Raw genomic sequence first — 17,690 nt, 5'->3', positions numbered from 1 at the left:
GTGTGCTTCTGTGGCAACATTCTAATTGACACCTCACAGCGCTAGCAGGGGCTGGAGGCGCATGCACGCGACTGTGCTCTCTCTTTCTCCAAACCTCCCGGCTCCTGCAGCGTAGGCAGCAACCGAGTGGTGGACAGCAGCCCCGCTCCGGCCGTTGACCCTCCACAAACCTCCCGGCTCCAGCGGCGTAGGCAGCACTATAAACACTCTGCTTCGCGCCCTTCTACTGCCGATTTCCTCTGCCGCTTCTCTGATGACATCATTGGAGACAGATGCGGCAGAGGAAATCGGCAGTAGAAGGCCGTGAAGCAGCCTGTTTAAAGTGTTGCCTACGCAGCTGGAGCCCCGAGGTTTGTCGGCGGTGGGAGGGTCAGGAGCAGGCCAGATCAAGCAGGACAACGGCAGTAAAAGAAGGGGGAGGGGCCGAACAGAGCAGGAAAGAGAAGGGAAAGGGGGGTGGGGGAAAATGCTGCTACTGCTTCTGCACAGGAAAGGGGGGGATAGGAGGGAAATGCTGTTGCTGCTGCATAGGGAAGTGGGATGGAAATGCTGCTGCACAGGGAAATGGGGAAAAATGACAGACAGACAGCGGGAGGGAGGGAGACAGAAAGAAAGAAAGACACAGGGGCAGGGAGAGGGACAGAAAGACAGACAGAGAAAGGGGGCCAGAGAGAGAGTCAGCGGGAGAGGGAAAGGGGGCTGCTTTGGGGGGAGGGGTGTGCTTGGGGCAAACAGCTTTGCTCTGGGGGGAAGACAGAAGAGGCCATGGAGAGACAGGGAGAGGGAAAGGGGGCTGCTTTGGGGGAGGGGTGTGCTGGGGGGAGACAGAAGGGGCCATGGAGAGATAGGGAAAGGGGGCTGCTTGGGGGGGAGGTGTGCGGGGGACAGACAGCTTTGCTCTGGGGGGGGAGACAGAAGAGGGCCATGGAGAGACAGGGAGAGGGAAAGGGGGCTGCTTTGGGGGAGGGGTGTGCTGGGGGGAGACAGAAGGGGCCATGGAGAGATAGGGAAAGGGGGCTGCTTTGGGGGGAGGTGTGCGGGGGACAGACAGCTTTGCTCTGGGGGGGGAGACAGAAGAGGGCCATGGAGAGACAGGGAGAGGGAAAGGGGGCTGCTTTGGGGGAGGGGTGTGCTGGAGGGAGACAGAAGGGGCCATGGAGAGATAGGGAAAGGGGGCTGCTTTGGGGGGAGGTGTGCGGGGGACAGACAGCTTTGCTCTGGGGGGGGGAGACAGAAGAGGGCCATGGAGAGACAGGGAGAGGGAAAGGGGGCTGCTTTGGGGGAGGGGTGTGCTGGGGGGAGACAGAAGGGGCCATGGAGAGATAGGGAAAGGGGGCTGCTTTGGGGGGAGGTGTGCGGGGGACAGACAGCTTTGCTTGGGAGGGGAGGGGGAGACAGAAGGATACAGACAGCGGCCAAGGAGAGAGAGATAAAGAAACACAGACAGACAGACACATCTATTCTAGCACCCGTTAATGTAACGGGCTTAAAGACTAGTAATATATAAAGCTATATGCATATTTTTTGTGAGTTTGAAAAATACAAAAAAAATACATAAAGCCTGTGTAAAAGAGAAGAATTTATTAAGTTAAAATCACAGGAAAGTTTAATTGCTGTACTCCACAAAGTTTGGATAGGATTAGTCTAAGCCATAACATTGTAGGTAAACTGAGATATACACTGGCCCACAGTATCTAAACTTGTCTTAAACAAATGCATCACAATGAACAATGTGAAAGGAAATCTATTTCTCTCTCTGTGATATTTATTTATTTAATTAGTTTTATATCCCGTCCTCCCCAGAGATCTCAGGACGGGTTACAAGGTAACATATATAATAATTAGAAAAAAAAACAATTTACATCATAATTAGTCAAATGGGTTATAGTGGCATTCAGATAATACAGATTGTTCATTGTACATTAGATAGAATGGGAGCCTGCCAGGACAGATAGGTAAAAATGCTCGAGGACCTGAATGTACACTACTTAGGTTATAAATGGTTTATAAATATTTAAATAATAAATTCACAGAGAGAAATTAGTTAATTTGGCTGGGAATTATAAAAGTGAAGGAAGCCATTGCAGAGCTGTGAATATGAACATAACTTATGTTAACATGCTGTGTTTACTATCTAATTTACTCTCTGCAGGTACCCCAGAAAGGTCTCATTCGGTCCTGCTCCAGTTTTCCAGCAACGGCGGCATCACCTGGCATCTTATCGATGAATTCTACTTCACCCAGACTACGGATCTTCTTTTCATTAATGTCCCTTTGCTGCACACAGCACAAACCAATGCAACACGATTCAGGCTCTGGCAACCTTACAACAACGGTAATGGCAGACAAACATAGACTTAAATTAGATGCTGGGCAGACGAAGAATGTTTGTTCTTATCCAATCTTCCCAACTACCCTAGGTTAGGATATTGCCCAGTAGAGAATGACACGGTGACAAAATTCATCACCGTTCCCATCCCCGCAGATAACCGCAGGAAATAATCCCATGTCATTTTTTAGTGTCTATTTCAGCCTCAGTCCTTCTACACCAGCATTCTTCAAAGCAAAGCTTGAGGGTCAGTGGTTGTAGCCATTCATACTCTGATTCTTCCCTCTCTCCTTAAAGAATGACATGAAGATTGTTTGCCGCGGTTATCCGCGGGGACGGGAACGGTGATGAATTTTGTCACCGTGTCATTCTCTAGCCCAGCTCTCAGCCGTACTGGATTGACTCCCTCTACTTTGCTAGCTGTAGCCAGCACCATTACTTACCCATAACCCTCCTCTTCCCTATTTCCCAGCTATCAGTGTTTTCTGCCCTGCCCCCTTTCCTATGTACTGCAATAATGATAACTCCCAGATGTCAGATGTACATAGTGTTACCAGATTTTCTGGAACTGAACTCCGGAGCCATGGCCCCACCCCCAGGCCCACGTTCCCACTGTCCCCGCCCAAGTCACGCTCTGTTCTGTTCCCCAGCCCCACCCCCTCAACCTGTTCACTTGTCGGGAGGGCATCTGCACATGCGCTGATGTGACGCGATGACATCACCGCATTGCATGCGCAGATGCCGTCCCAACGTCAGATGTCGCTCCTGGCTGGAAGCTTATCAAAATGCCAGGTTTTGAAAAGCTGTCCGGATGCCCATCCATGTCCTACGGGGTATAGGTTTCTCCATGACCAGGAAGCATAACCATTCTGAAGCCCTCCCTTTTCCCCAAGAATGTATTAAAACTTTGTCCAATTCATGTCAGTTTCGTACCTGTTATTCTTGTTTAAAAAAAAAAAAAAAAAGTTTGCTAAAAGTGTTGCTTTTGACTGTAATACTGATCAGAATGGATTATGGAGACTTCTACGGTAATTAAATTCTTCAGTTTTTCCAGTATAAAATTTCAAGTATTTCTATTTTAGATTTTGCCTTGTTTAAACCTTTTTTCTAAACGCACTAAAAGTTCAGAAGATAAATCTATTTTATTTCATCTTTAATTTCTCCACCCCCTTTTACTTTTTTTAAAATCCTTTATTCATTTTTTATATCAAATACAAAGTGCAAACACATGAACAATCAAGTACCATACCATATTGCACTCTATTCCAACAATAAATATAAAACAGTTTTATCCCCCCCATCCCCCCTGGATATGTATGACTTCATTCATGAAACAAAGGGAAATAATAGTAGTAATAATAATGATAATAGATCATATTCATAATCTCTATAATAAAACCCTAAGTGGCGCATGCGCACTCCCACCTGCATGTTCTGTATGTCCGTGGCCGGAAGGAGTGCGCATACGCGCCTACAACTGCCCCACACTCGCGGCCCTGTTTGCATTCCAGTGGCAGCAACTGAGTGGTGGAGAGCAGCCCCACTCCGCCCGTTGACCCTCCACAAACCTCCCGGTTCCAGCAGCGTAGGCAGCACTTTAAACACGCTGCTTCGCGCCCTTCTACTGCCGATTTCTTCTGCCGCATCTCTGATGACATCATCGGAGACAGACGCGGAAGAGGAAATCGACAGTAGAAGGCCACGAAGCAGCGTGTTTAAAGTGCTGCCTACGCGGCTGGAGCCGGGAGGTTTGTCGGCAATGGGAGGGTCGTATGGGAGGGTCAGGAGCAGGCTAGATCGAGCAGGACAATGGAGTAAAAGAAGGGGGGGGCCTAACGGATCAGGCCAGATCGCGGTAAGAGAAGGGAAAGGGGGGTGGGGGAAAATGCTGCTACTGCTACACAAGGACCTGGAGGGGAAGGGAAATACCTGCTTCTGCACAGGAAAGGGGGGGATAGGAGGGAAATGCTGTTGCTGCTGCATAGGGAAGTGGGATGGAAAAAATGACAGACAGACAGCGGGAGGGAGGGAGACAGAAAGAAAGAAAAACACAGGGGCAGGGAGAGGGACAGAAAGACAGACAGAGAAAGGGGGCCAGAGAGAGAGAGAGAGTCAGCGGGAGGGAGACAGACAGACATATATTCTAGCACCCGTTAATGTAATGGGCTTAATGACTAGATAATAAAACCTAAGTGGCGCATGCGCACTCCTACCTGCGTGTTCCGTATGTCCGTGGCCGGAAGGAGTGCGCATGCGCGCCTACAACTGCCCCACACTTGCGAAGGGAGAAGATAAAGAAACAAAGAAAGACTGACAGATAGCCAGGGAGAGAGACAGTAAGACAGGGGGCCAGGGAAGAGACAGAGACACACAGGGGGACAGAGACAGAAAGAAAGGGGGGCAGGGAGAGAGATAAAAAACATAAAGTAAGATTGAAAGAAATGCCTCAGCGACCCATTGTGTTAAAAGTCTACATATATATTCTAGCACCGTTAATGTAACGGGCTTAAACACTAGTTTACAATATTTTGTTAACGGGCCCCAAAATTCCTTAAATTTGCTATGATGTCCCAACTGTAAAGAATTAATGTTTTCAAACTTATAAATCTTGCAAGGGGATTCCCACCAAAAACTATAATTTAAGTTATCCCAACTTTTCCAGTTTTTCATTATCAATTGCATGGCTACTCCTGTCATGATGAGGAGTAATTTGTTTTGATTTGCATTCATTGATTTTTGGGGGTAATAAAATCGTTCCAAACAATACTATACCATATGATAATGCTAGTGGAACGTCCAATATTGTGATAATTTGACCCCAAACGGATTTCCAGAATTTGAGTATCAAGGGACAATGATAGAGCAAATGATCCAATGTCCCTACATCAAGATGACAGTGCCAGCATCTATTAGATTTGGAACTGTCTAACCTTTGTAACCTAACAGGGGTCCAAAAAGATTTATGCAACAAGAAAAACCAAGTCTGTCTCATAGATGCTGAAGCTGGACATCTCATTCTCCAATTCCAAATTCGTGGCCAACCCCTTTTTACAAATGCATAGAACGGTTTTTAGCGCCGGCCGAAGCGGTTAGACTCCAACGCCTAAAATCACATTGATTAATTAATTTGCCTTTCCTGAAGAAAGGGAATTTGTTATTTTTTGTCCTATACTATAACTGTGGGCTCCTTATACTAAGGTGCTCTAGCGTTTTTAGCGCACGCAGCAGATTAGCGCGCGTTAACCCCGTGCTACGTGGCTAGAACTAACGCCAGCGTGCGCTATTCCACGCATTAATTCCCTAACGCAGCTTAGTAAAAGGAGCCCTGTAAGTATTTGTGGTTTACCTTAATCTTGTATACAACTTAAACTCTTTTGCCATCTGTCTTTGTGAGACGTTCAGATAAAATCACTTGATGGCCTTTAGCAGCTCAGTCAGAAATAATTCAGGAATGCTTATTGATTAGCTGGTTTCTTCACACCTTAAAAATCGTCATGCTAACCGTCGTGTGAGGATTGGCCCAGTTTATGATACATGCTGAGCTGATTATCCATTATCCTATTCTGCTCATGATTTTCCATGCAGCAAAACTCTCCGTTCTTCTGCTATTTGACAATTTGTTTTGTTAAAATCTTCTTAGGTAAAAAAGAAGAAATCTGGATTATTGATGATTTTATCATTGACGGAAACAGCCTGAAGAACCCTGTTATTCTTTTTGATACGTTTGACTTTGGACCTAAGGAGGAAAATTGGTTTTTCTATCCTGGTGGCAACATCGGGCTGTATTGCCCATACTCTTCTAAGGGAGCGCCGTAAGTAATAATAACAACAATAATAATAGCTTCCTTCCGCAATCACTTGAAAACTTGGCTCTTTGCAAAAATCTAATCACCTCCCATTCTCCAGTATTCTGTCCCTCTCTTTCCTCTCAGTCCCTCTCCTTTATCCCTCATTGTAGTTCCTTTCCTCTTAATTCTGTAAACCGTGCTGAGCTCTGCGCTTGCGAAGATGGCGCGGTATACAAACCTAAGGTTTAGTTTAATTTAGTTTAGTTTATTTATATCCCGTCATACCTATTCAGTTCAAGACAGTGTACAATAAAGGAGAGGTACAATGTGGATACAGGTATCGATGCATGTGAGGGGAAAAAGGTACTTGAGAACAGTGAAGTTACAGGAGAGGCTTAAAGAGGGGGGAGGGTGGGCCATAGAGTGGCGAGAGGAGGGGAAGAAGGGTGAATTGATCTGGAAGGTGAGGTTGGAAGATCAGACAAACTTGTCGAATAGGTGGGTTTTCATGTTTTTTTTCTGAAAGGTTGGTATGATGGTGAATTCAGGAGACGGTTGCTTAGGGTATTGTTCCAAATGCCTGCTTCGAAGGACAGGGTCCTGTCCAGGAATCTTTTGTAGTGGCATCCCTTGGGCGTTGGGAACGAAAATAATAGTGTTTTGCGGGAGAGGCGGGGGTTGACCTGTAGGACGAAGTGTTTCAGGAGGTAGTTAGGAGAGGTGCCAAATAGTGTCTTGTAGCCTAGGCAGCCTAATTTGAAGATGGCCTCGATCGGTAGCCAGTGGAGTTTTTTTTTTTTTAAGAATGGGGGGGTGATGTGGTCGGATTTTTTCAGGCCAAAGATCAGCCGAACTGCCGTGTTTTGGATCATTCTTAGTCTCTTGATGGTTTGTGGGAACCCAGGTAGATTATATATGCAAGTTTCATCAAACCTCTCCCAGCACAGAAAGAGACCAGAATGGGAGTGGTTCCAATGTAAATTTTCTGTTGATATGACATCTGCATCTGCTTATCTTCTAATCTGTATGCCACACAAGCCACATTATTGCAACTTGGATTCCAACTGGTAGCTTTTAACCCCATGCCCTACGGGATCCGGAAGGTTCGCCCCCCACATTTCGCCCCCAGCAATTCGCCCCTCACATTTCGCCCCCGCACATTTCGCCCCCCGGATGTTTCGCCCCCACACATTTCGCCCCCGCACATTTCGCCCCCCGGATGTTTCGCCCCCGCACATTTCGCCCCCGCACATTTCGCCCCTGAGCGTTCCTCCGTTCTCTCTCTCTCCGTACCCCACCCCCAATCTCACTTACCCGAAGCAGTAGTGGCAGCCTGTGAGCAGAGGCAGTGCCGTAAACAGGCTGCTTTCGGCCAGCCCTGGCAGGGCCTTTCCTCTGCCGTGTTAGTCCTGACAACACCCACTCCCGCAGCTAAAAACGGATCGGCTGGCAAAAAATCTGACTCCTCCCGGGATGACGACTGCAAAGAGACGAAAAGCACTGATCCCGATAGCACTGGAGGCCCCGGACCCACCCCCAATCCAGTGCCCAGCTGTGGCGGCCCAAGCCCTGTGGGCAGCGGCTGGAGGCCCCGGACCCACCCCCAATCCAGTGCCCAGCTGTGGTGGCCCAAGCCCTGTGGGCAGCGGCTGGAGGCCCCGGACCCACCCCCAATCCAGTGCCCAGCTGTGGCGGCCCAAGCCCTGTGGGCAGCGGCTGGAGGCCCCGGACCCACCCCCAATCCAGTGCCCAGCTGTGGCGGCCCAAGCCCTGTGGGCAGCGGCTGGAGGCCCCGGACCCACCCCCAATCCAGTGCCCAGCTGTGGCGGCCCAAGCCCTGTGGGCAGCGGCTGGAGGCCCCGGACCCACCCCCAATCCAGTGCCCAGCTGTGGCGGCCCAAGCCCTGTGGGCAGCGGCTGGAGGCCCCGGACCCACCCCCAATCCAGTGCCCAGCTGTGGCGGCCCAAGCCCTGTGGGCATACAGGGGGCCAACGGAGGCTCAGTCGAGCAGGTCAAGGTAGCTCCGGGACCAGGCGGCTTGACGGCAGCGGCTGTGGCAGCAGTAGGAGCTGGCGGCGGTGGCAGCCAGGGTTGGGCCGGGGGCCCCGGGGCCAGCATCACATCCATCCCGGACTCGCTGGGAGGCCCCTTTGCCAGCGTGCTGTCCTCGCTGCAGAGACCCGGCATCCCCAAGACGGCACTCGTCAAGAGCAGCATGTTTTGAGGGCCGGCAGCAGGGCTTCGGTGTTGGACTATGAGGGCGCGGGGCGCCGATCAGGAGCTGTCCACGGTGCCGGCCGCTGCCTCGGAGCTTGGGCGCCCACCACAGACTGTCTCGGCTCCTTCCACCTCTCTCTCCTCCTCCCCCCCCCTCCACCATGGGGCTTTTTTTTAATGCATTTGTTCTTTCATGACAAATATTAGTTGAATGCAGGGGCGAAATGTGCGGGGGCGAAATGTGTGGGGGCAAAACATCCGGGGGGCGAAATGTGTGGGGGCGAAATGTGTGGGGGCGAAATGTGTCTGGGGGCGAAATGTGGGGGGCGAAATGTGAGGGGCGAATTGCTGGGGGCGAAATGTGGGGGGCGAAACTTCCGTGAACCATGCCCTACTGTTTTTAGCCCTGTTTGTACCCCTTCTCCCCACAACCTCAAGTAAGTTATGTCAATGTCAGTTTTTATATGTTCTTTTACCCCATTTCTATTATGGAAATCACTTAGAAATTTTTATAAGCGTTGTATCAAATTTTTTAAGTAAAACTTGTAAAAACTGCTCAGCAAATCTAGTATCTGAAACACCTTTTATATGCCTTTCTGTTTGTTTTTGTACTAGCGAGGAAGATTCAGCAATGGTCTTTGTTTCAAACGAGGTTGGAGAGCATTCTATTGCTACAAGAGATCTGGATGTGAATGAGAACACTATAATTCAGTTTGAGGTAGCCCTGACTTCCTCCTCCTTCTGTTTCCATCTCCTTATGTATTTCTGGACAGACACAGCCTTTCACAACTTTCATATATTATGCCAGTGCTTCTCAGTCCTTGAGGCACATCTAATCCCATCAGGTTTTCATGATATCCACAACAAATATGCATGAGATAGACATGTATGTAAAGCCTCTTTGTTATGTAAAATTATCTCATTATGGATTGCCTAAAAACCTGATGGGACTAGGTGTGCCTCAAGGACTGGCTTGAGAAGCACTGTTTAAGGTAACTAGAGCATTGTAAACACAGAGAAATGAAAAGGCAATGAAGAAAATCAAAAGACAGCAAAACACGTTTATATAAAACAATTCAGTTGTTAGAGTTTATTAAAAGTTTAGGTGATATTTAAATGTGAAGTGGTACAAGACAAGCGGGCAGAGATTTAGGAGACAGTTCCCAAACTGTCTGACTAGGTACATAAAATTTCTGTGGTAAACAACATTTCTAGATTTGACAACACAGTCTATACGTGATATTTTCAGATCCTATTCAAAGGGCATTCACGGGAACACTTTCCACCGATCTGGCTGAAAGGATGCATCTTCTGGAACCCAGCACATGCTTCTTGCTGGACTGTGTGAGGGCAACTTTCAGATTACAAATGTACCTACCCAGAAAAATGGTGTTATTGTTGCTTCCTACGTGTCACATCTGTAAACCTAATAACAAACAAACAAAAAAAAACCCCAAGGAAACAAAACCCCCACGAGAGACAACCTAGAACAAAGATAGTGGGGGTGGAACCAGACACATCAACCAGGGATAAATATAATTTTCTTATAGATATTGTTAATGTAAAAAAGAAGTCTATTAAAATATACAAATCAGTTATATTTATCCCTGGTTGATGTGTATGGTTCCATCCCCACTATCTTTGTTCTATATCTATAACCGATTTCTCCTGCATCCCTTATAGTGATACATCGCAGCTCTTTTTCATACTACTGTTGACAATGCCCTCCTTAACATAAATAATTGGTAGATTTTTTTTTTTTCCATAAATTCTCTTTTCATTACATCCAGACCTTTTTCCTCAGAGAAAGCTTGCCACCTATGGATGTATTTTAGTGAATAGATTTTATGGGTTGTTTTTGGGGGGTTTTCTTTTACGATTTGTTATTGTGTAATAATGTTGCCTTGGAACTCTTTGTGTCAAGATCAATGTAGGATGTACCACGGACAGCTCCTCAGCTGACCCCGTGAGACTGGAGTTCTCCCGAGATTTTGGAGCAACATGGCACTTGCTCCTTCCACTGTGTTACAGCAGCAGCAGCCATCTCAGTGCCCTTTGCTCTACAGAGTACCACCCCAGCAGCACGTATTATACCGGAACCACCCGGGGCTGGAGGAGAGAGGTCATTCACTTTGGAAAACTCCATCTGTGCGGGTATGTTTCCAGCTGAAGAAATTCTGCCTCCTCTTTCCATTTGTGCTGTTCCTTTACCATATGTAGAGGGTAACATTGCACTAAATTTCTGGGAATGCCACTGACCCTCCCATGGTTATGCCCCCTTTTGAGTTGCATGCTATGAAATTTAGGCACTCAGTTATAGAATTAAGGTGTGCAGCAGATCCATGTATGACTCCTAATTATTGACAATTAAGTACTTGCTAACTCCAGTTAGCACTTCAAGTTTCAAGTTTATTTAACTCTTGATATATCGCCTATTTAAATATTCTAAGCGATGTACATAATATCGTAAAACATAGAAACATTAATAAACATTTAAAAACAGTGAATTTCAATTTTCAATAATGACTAACAGGAAAGCGAGGGAAAGGGGGCAAAGTTACAATAAGGGTTTAAGAAAAAAGGGAAAAAACGAAAGGTTGGGTAATTTGTTACAAGGCACTCAAAGAGAAAATTAATTTTAACAAAGTAAATCCATTAGGGCTTTAAAGATCGTAGGCATCCCTAAACAAATAGGATTTTAAAAGTTTTTTAAAAGCTGAGATGTCGTGTTCCATTCTGATGTACTGAGGAAGGGAGTTCCACGCTTGTGGACCCGCTACAGTAAAGATGTCTGCTCTCCGTGTACCGATGATTTTTAGAGATGGGATGGTTAGTAAGTTTGATTCTGATGAACGTAAGGATCGTTGTGGTTTGTAAGGAATCAGAGATTTTGAAATGAATTGTGGCTCGCTGGATGTTAAAGTCTTAAAAATTAGAAATATAATTTTGTACAATATCCTATGATTTATTGGTAGCCAGTGTGCGTCAATCATCAGAGGGGATACGTGGTCAAATTTTTTAGCATTATAGATAAGTTTGATAGCCGTATTCTGAATGATTTGGAGTCGCCTTCTTTCCTTCTGAGTGATATTGATGAATAGAGCGTTGCAATAATCGATTTTTGCAATGATAAATGAGTGTATTAAGATTTTTATGGATGAAGGGTTTAGAAATTTTGAGATGGCTCTTATCTGACGAAGTTTGAAAAAACAGTTTTTGACTATGGAAGAGATATGATCATGGTAGGATAAACTGTCGTCAAGTATAACCCCAAGAATTTTAATTGATGCTTCAGTACTAATAGGAAGATTGTTAAGAAGAAATGATTTTGCAAGGCGTATGTCTTTTTTCCAGTTGAATAATATGGATTTGGTTTTGTTAATATTTAATGACAATTTGTTTAAGTTCAACCAATTGTGTACTTGTTCTAATTTATGGTTTATGGAGGCAATGTCTGTGACATTTTCGGGATCTAGAGGATGGATTAATTGGATATCGTCAGCGTAAGCATATGGAATAAAACCTATGGCCTGACAAGTTTCTAATAAAGGCGATAAAAAGATGTTAAATAAAAGTGGAGATAAAATGGATCCTTGAGGGATTCCAAATGTTGAAGTAAAAGTAGTAGAATCTTCATTGTTAAAATTTACAGAAGAAGTACGATTATTAAGATAAGACTTAAACCAATCTAAAACTGCGCCGCTTAAACCTTTTTCTTCTAGTCTATTTAAAAGTAAGTCGTGATCAATGGTGTCGAAGGCAGCTGAGATGTCTAAAGAGAATAGAATCACGGATTTATGGTGGTCAAGGTAGTATTGAATGTTGGAAGTTAGACCTATCAATGAATGTTCTGTACTATGATATTTTCTAAAACTTAATAGACTGACTAGTTTAAGCATAGATCTGGGATCTGCATCCAAAACTGGGCAACCTATGCAGAATCTGGAGGTAAACCCATAATCTGCCTAGTTCATGCATCTTAACATGGAATGTAGTTAGGAGTTAAGTCTATGTCAATGCGCCTATATACTGTATAAGGTAGTTTCATACTCTATAAAAGAAAGTAGCCACCTAAATTCCTTAATAGAATACTAAGGTTAACTTTGCATTATCCTGCATTATCTCATGGATTCTATAGATGGTACTAAAATTTGGGCACCCGGAATTGTAGAAACATAGAGAAACATAGAGTTTGACGTCAGAAAAGAGTCGACGGCCCAACAAGTCTTCCCACTCAAGAACCCTCCCTCCTTCGAGAATCCATCTGTTAAGCATTCCTCTGGAGTGACCCCACCTGTCTATCCCATCATCCCTTGAAGTCGAGCGTGGTACTGGCCTCGACTACCTGACGCGGAAGACCATTCCATCGATCAATTACCCTTTCGGTAGAAGAAATATTTCCTGGTGTCCCCATGAAATCGTACCCCCCCCCCTGAGTTTTATCGGATGTGTGTGATTCTGAGATCTGCAGGCAAATACAATAGCTAATAGTCCATTAACAACCCATAATTAGAAACATAGAAACATAGAATATGATGGCAGAAAAGGGCCTACGGCCCAACAAGTCTGCCCACTCAAATAACCCTCCCCTCTAAGTTCCTCTTTGAAGTGAGCCCACGTGTTGATCCCATTCAGTCACGTTACTGGCCTCAACTACCTGAAGTGGAAGATTATTCCAACGGTCGACCACTCTTTCGGTGAAGAAGTACTTCCTAGTGTCACCATGGAATCTCCCTCCCCTGATTTTCAGCGGATGCCCCCTTATCGCCTTAGGGCCTGTAAGGAAGAAGATATCTTCTTCCACCTCAATGCGGCCAGTAACGTATTTGAATGTCTCTATCATGTCACCCCTCTCTCTGCGTTCCTCGAGAGAGTAAAGGTGCAACCTACCTAGTCGTTCTTCATAAGGGACATCCTTGAGCCCTGAGATCATCTTGGTGGCCAATCATTGAACCGATTCCATTCTTAGCACATCCTTCCGATAGTGTGGCCTCCAAAACTGTACACAGTACTCCAGATGTGGTCTCGCCATGGACCTGTACAGCGGCATCACCACCTGGGGCTTCGGCTGACAAAGCTTCTCCGGAAGCAACCCAGCATTTGTCTAGCTTTAGATGAGGCTTTCTCCACCTGATTGGCTGCCTTCATATATTCACTAATGATTACTCCCAGGTCTCGTTCTGCCACAGTTCTGCTTAAGGTCTCACCATTCAGAGTGTAGGTTCTGCATGGGTTTCTGCCACCAAGGTGCATTATCTTACACTTTTTGGCATTGAAATTCAGCTGCCAAAGAGTAGACCAGTGTTCCAGAACAAGTATGTCCTGTGTCATAGCGTCGGGCATGGTATTTCCGCTCACTATGTTGGTATCTCCGCTCACTATGTTGCACAATTTAGCATCATCGGCAAATAATGCAATTTTCCCTCGAAGTCCCTGAGGCAGATCTTGTATGAAGATATTAAAAAGGATTGGGCCCAGGACTGAGCCCTGCGGTACTCCACTGTGCACTTCCGACTTTTCAGAGGGGGTACCGTTTACCACCACCCTCTGATGTCTACTTCTGAGCCAGTCTTTAACCCATGCAGTTAATATTTCTCCTAGCCCTAATGAACTCATCTTGTTCAAAAGTCTACGGTGTGGGACGCTTTCAAAAGCCTTGCTGAAGTCCAGATACAGCACATCCAGGGACTCTCCTTTATCCAGTTCTTTTGTTACCCCGTCGAAGAAGCTGATCAAGTTGGATTGGCAGGATCTCCCCTTAGTAAATCCATGCTGGTGTGGATCCCTCAGTCTCTCGTCATCCATAACCGTGTCTAATTTGTGTTTAATCAATGTTTCCATAAGCTTGCACACTATTGACATGAGACTTACCGGTCTGTAATTTGCAGTGTCTAACCTGCATCCCTTTTTGTGGAGCGGAATGACATTAGCTGTTTTCCAGTCTAGTGGAACTTTTCCCGTGCCCAGGGAAAGATTGAAGAGCGCGGCTAATGGTTCTGCCAGGACATCTCTCAATTCCCTAAGCACTCTGGCTGGCTGTTACCATTCAATTACTGATGTTAATTGGCTCTAATTTGGATCTGTGCGTGGATCGGATTGTGCGTAATTCTATAAACATCCTCACACAACCCAAAAGAGGGCATGGCTATGGGAGTGGGTTAGGAGCATTCTAAAGAACTGCATAGAATGTTATAGAATTTGGGGCTGTGCACCCGAGTTGCGTGCCAGGTTTTCCGCCAGGTTTCAGTTGGTGTAAGTTCTTGTGCACAAAGTTTGGGTACTGGAATATGACAAATAAGAACAAGCAAACCGCAAACATGATAACACGTTATTGAAAATTTCAAAGACGTGTAAAAATTTTCTTTGAAGGTTTTTAAGGATCAATGAAAGACACCCAACTCCATTGATGACCCTCAACTAGTCTATGGTTTTGGACCTCTGAGATCCTTTTTCCTTCATTTTCTAACGTATCATTTGACATCATAAATAAGCATTTTCATCAAGCACTTTTGGATACCCAAAGAACAACGGGAAACATGCTATTCTAAATATACAGCCAGAAGCAATGCTGATAGCAAAACCATACAAAATGTTTGTGCTGGTTTTTCTATATGCTAATGCTCTCTTAGCTCAGAAGTATAATTATCAGATCAAACACCGGCCATTAAGTTGTTGGGCTACAAAAAGAAATTTGATAGAGTAACTCCACTCTGTTTGCAATTTCATTGGTTGCCAGTTTTGGGGGTTTTTTTTTAATAAAACTCAATTTAAAACTTTGCTACTGACCTTTAAAGCACGTAATCTGCATCAATCAGATTATTTGTATGATAAAACAATCTCCCATACACACCAACTAGGGTTTTAAGATCGATACAGGATAATAGATTAGTTCTTTCACTAGCAAATAGGGCAAAATAGGAATTTACCCAAAAAAAAAAAAGTTTTTTATTTCATTGCTCCTCGATTGTGGAGTCATCTGCCTCACGACTTGAGGCTGGAAACAAATATTAAGGCATTCAAAACCATGCTTAAAACTTTCTATTTTCAAGAGGCATTTAGAGCAGATCTAAATGTTTCAGAAATTATTCACATATATTAGAAGAAATGGTTGGATGGTTATAATTAGAGAATGACACGGTGACAAAATTCATCACCGTTCCCATCCCCGCGGATAACCGTGGGAAATAATCCCATGTCATTTTCTAGTGTCTATCTCAACCTCAGTCCTTCTACACCAGCATTCTTCAAAGCAAAGCTTGAGGGTCAGTGGTTGTGGCCATTCATACTCTGATTCTTATGTGAGCCAAGGATAATGAAGCCATTGTGACATCACTGATGTGATTGGCTCTTAGGCACTGGTGAAATGAGGCATTATGACATCACAATATCTGCTCTGGATACCAGAGACTGTCATTCTGTAGTGTCTGTTTCAACCTCAGTCCTTCTACACCGGCATTCTTCAAAGCAAAGCTTGTGGGTCAGTGGTTGTGGCCATTCATACTCTGATTCTTCCCTCTCTTCTTAAAGAATGACATGAAGATGGTTTCCCGCGGTTATCCGTGGGGACGGGAACGGTGATGAATTTTGTCACCGTGTCATTCTCTAATTAGAATCCTTTAACATTACATGGATAAAAGAATATTTGATGGCTTGATTGTTTGAGCCTGTATGTAAGAGTATGTTTTGATGTTTGTTTTATATAGGTCTGTCCTATTTTAATATATGGAGTTCCTTTCTATTTTGTGATATGATTGTAAACCGCTTGGACCTGTTGTAAGAATGAGCGGTATAACAAGTTTTAATAAAACATAAAACTTCTCTCAATCATTGCACATATCCAAGATTGCCCTGATTAATTTATATAAACATATTCAGTGCTGTATTCACTTATCTGTTCCACCATTCCTTCTGGGTTCTACTGAGTTAGACACCTACCAGCTAATTAATTTTTAATGGATTTTTAATTGTTTTTTAATGGTGCTTTCAATTAGTGCCGATTAAGCCATTAAAAAATTAAGTTGGGCCCTAGATCGGCTTGTCTTGGTGCCTGACTTCAGGCACTGTTTATAGAATATGGACTATTTTGCACATTAGTAAAAGGGCCCTTTACAGTTTTATTTTCTGATAAACTCTAAATAACCTCTTTTGGAATGAAGTTTGTTATAGACAGAATGGAAAAAAACCAGGAGGCTAATTGTGAAAAATGTGCATCTTTTTGGCAGCTCTGTAAGGTTCAGATGGTACCAAGGGTTTTATCGCTCTGGTGCTCAGCCAGTGACATGGGCCATTGATAATGTGTACATAGGCCCGCAGTGTGAGGAGATGTGCAGTGGACATGGCAGCTGCATCAACGGGACTAAGTGCATTTGTGATCCAGGATATTCAGGGCCTACTTGCAAAATAAGCACCAAAAACCCTGACTTCCTCAAGGATGACTTTGAAGGTAATTTTCTTATTACTCAGCACATAATAATTCTTTTATTACTCAGCACATAATAATTATTTTATTACTCAGCACATTACTCAACACATACTGTAGATTATATGTGTAGGGGACAGAGTACCATCAAATAGATGCTTTGTTACCCCCATGTAGTGAGCCAGTTATATAAGAACACTTATATGAGTACGTGTCCTAACACAATACTAGCGTAAAGCTGCATCAGTAAGTACAAATTTTGGCATGGACATTTAGGTTTATGGTTTGTGTAGATGTTAGCACCTCAATGCAACATTTATACACATACACTTCTCCCTCCGAATTTGCGGTTTTGATTATTCGCGGTTTTTAGCTTACTGGCTCCCCCCCTCCTCAATTAAGAGCTCCTTTTACGAAGGTGTGTGAAGCGTTATAACGCATGCACCGGCTTAGCGCACGCTAGCTGAAAACCTTCCGCCTGCTCAATAGGAGGCAGTAGCGGCTAGCGCGTGGCAATTTAGCGCACGCTATTCCGCGCGTTAAGGCCCTAACGTTAAGGAGCCCTAAGTCAACTTGCATAGAGAAATCGCTGATTCCAAGTGTTTACAGAGAAAATCGCTGATTCCCAGCACTTTCTTCACCGTGTTTTGCCTCTCCTTCAGGAACAGGCCAGGTCTCCCACCATGCCACTCGCGATGTCACCATATTCACGATGGTTTATAATAGAAAACAGCAAATAACATATGAAAAAGTTATTTGCGGTTTTTCTGTATTCGCAGGTCTATTAATTCCCTATCACAGCGAATACGGAGGGAGAAGTGTAAATCACAGTATTCTGTAAGTTGTATGCATAAAGGATAGCCCCACCTATGCCCTGTGAGAATTTGTCTGTGAAAGTACAGATGTGATCTCTGTCTCAGGTCTTCTGGGTCCTGG

General features: G+C 44.8%; 1 protein-coding gene across 1 annotated transcript in view; it reads left to right on the top strand.

Moving 5' to 3' along the window:
- The window catches only part of RELN (reelin), a 534,390-nt gene that overhangs the window by 412,538 nt on the left and 104,162 nt on the right, over positions 1-17,690 (top strand). Inside the window, exons 38-42 of the mRNA XM_033958706.1 lie at positions 2,153-2,335; positions 5,970-6,141; positions 8,951-9,053; positions 10,260-10,489; positions 16,558-16,778. Coding sequence (XP_033814597.1) covers positions 2,153-2,335; positions 5,970-6,141; positions 8,951-9,053; positions 10,260-10,489; positions 16,558-16,778 — 909 coding nt within the window. The remainder of the gene's footprint in view (positions 1-2,152; positions 2,336-5,969; positions 6,142-8,950; positions 9,054-10,259; positions 10,490-16,557; positions 16,779-17,690) is intronic.

This window comes from Geotrypetes seraphini, chromosome 9, assembly GCF_902459505.1.
Source record: "Geotrypetes seraphini chromosome 9, aGeoSer1.1, whole genome shotgun sequence".
Taxonomy (NCBI): Eukaryota; Metazoa; Chordata; class Amphibia; order Gymnophiona; family Dermophiidae; genus Geotrypetes; species Geotrypetes seraphini.
This window is presented reverse-complemented; position numbering and strand designations above follow the sequence as displayed.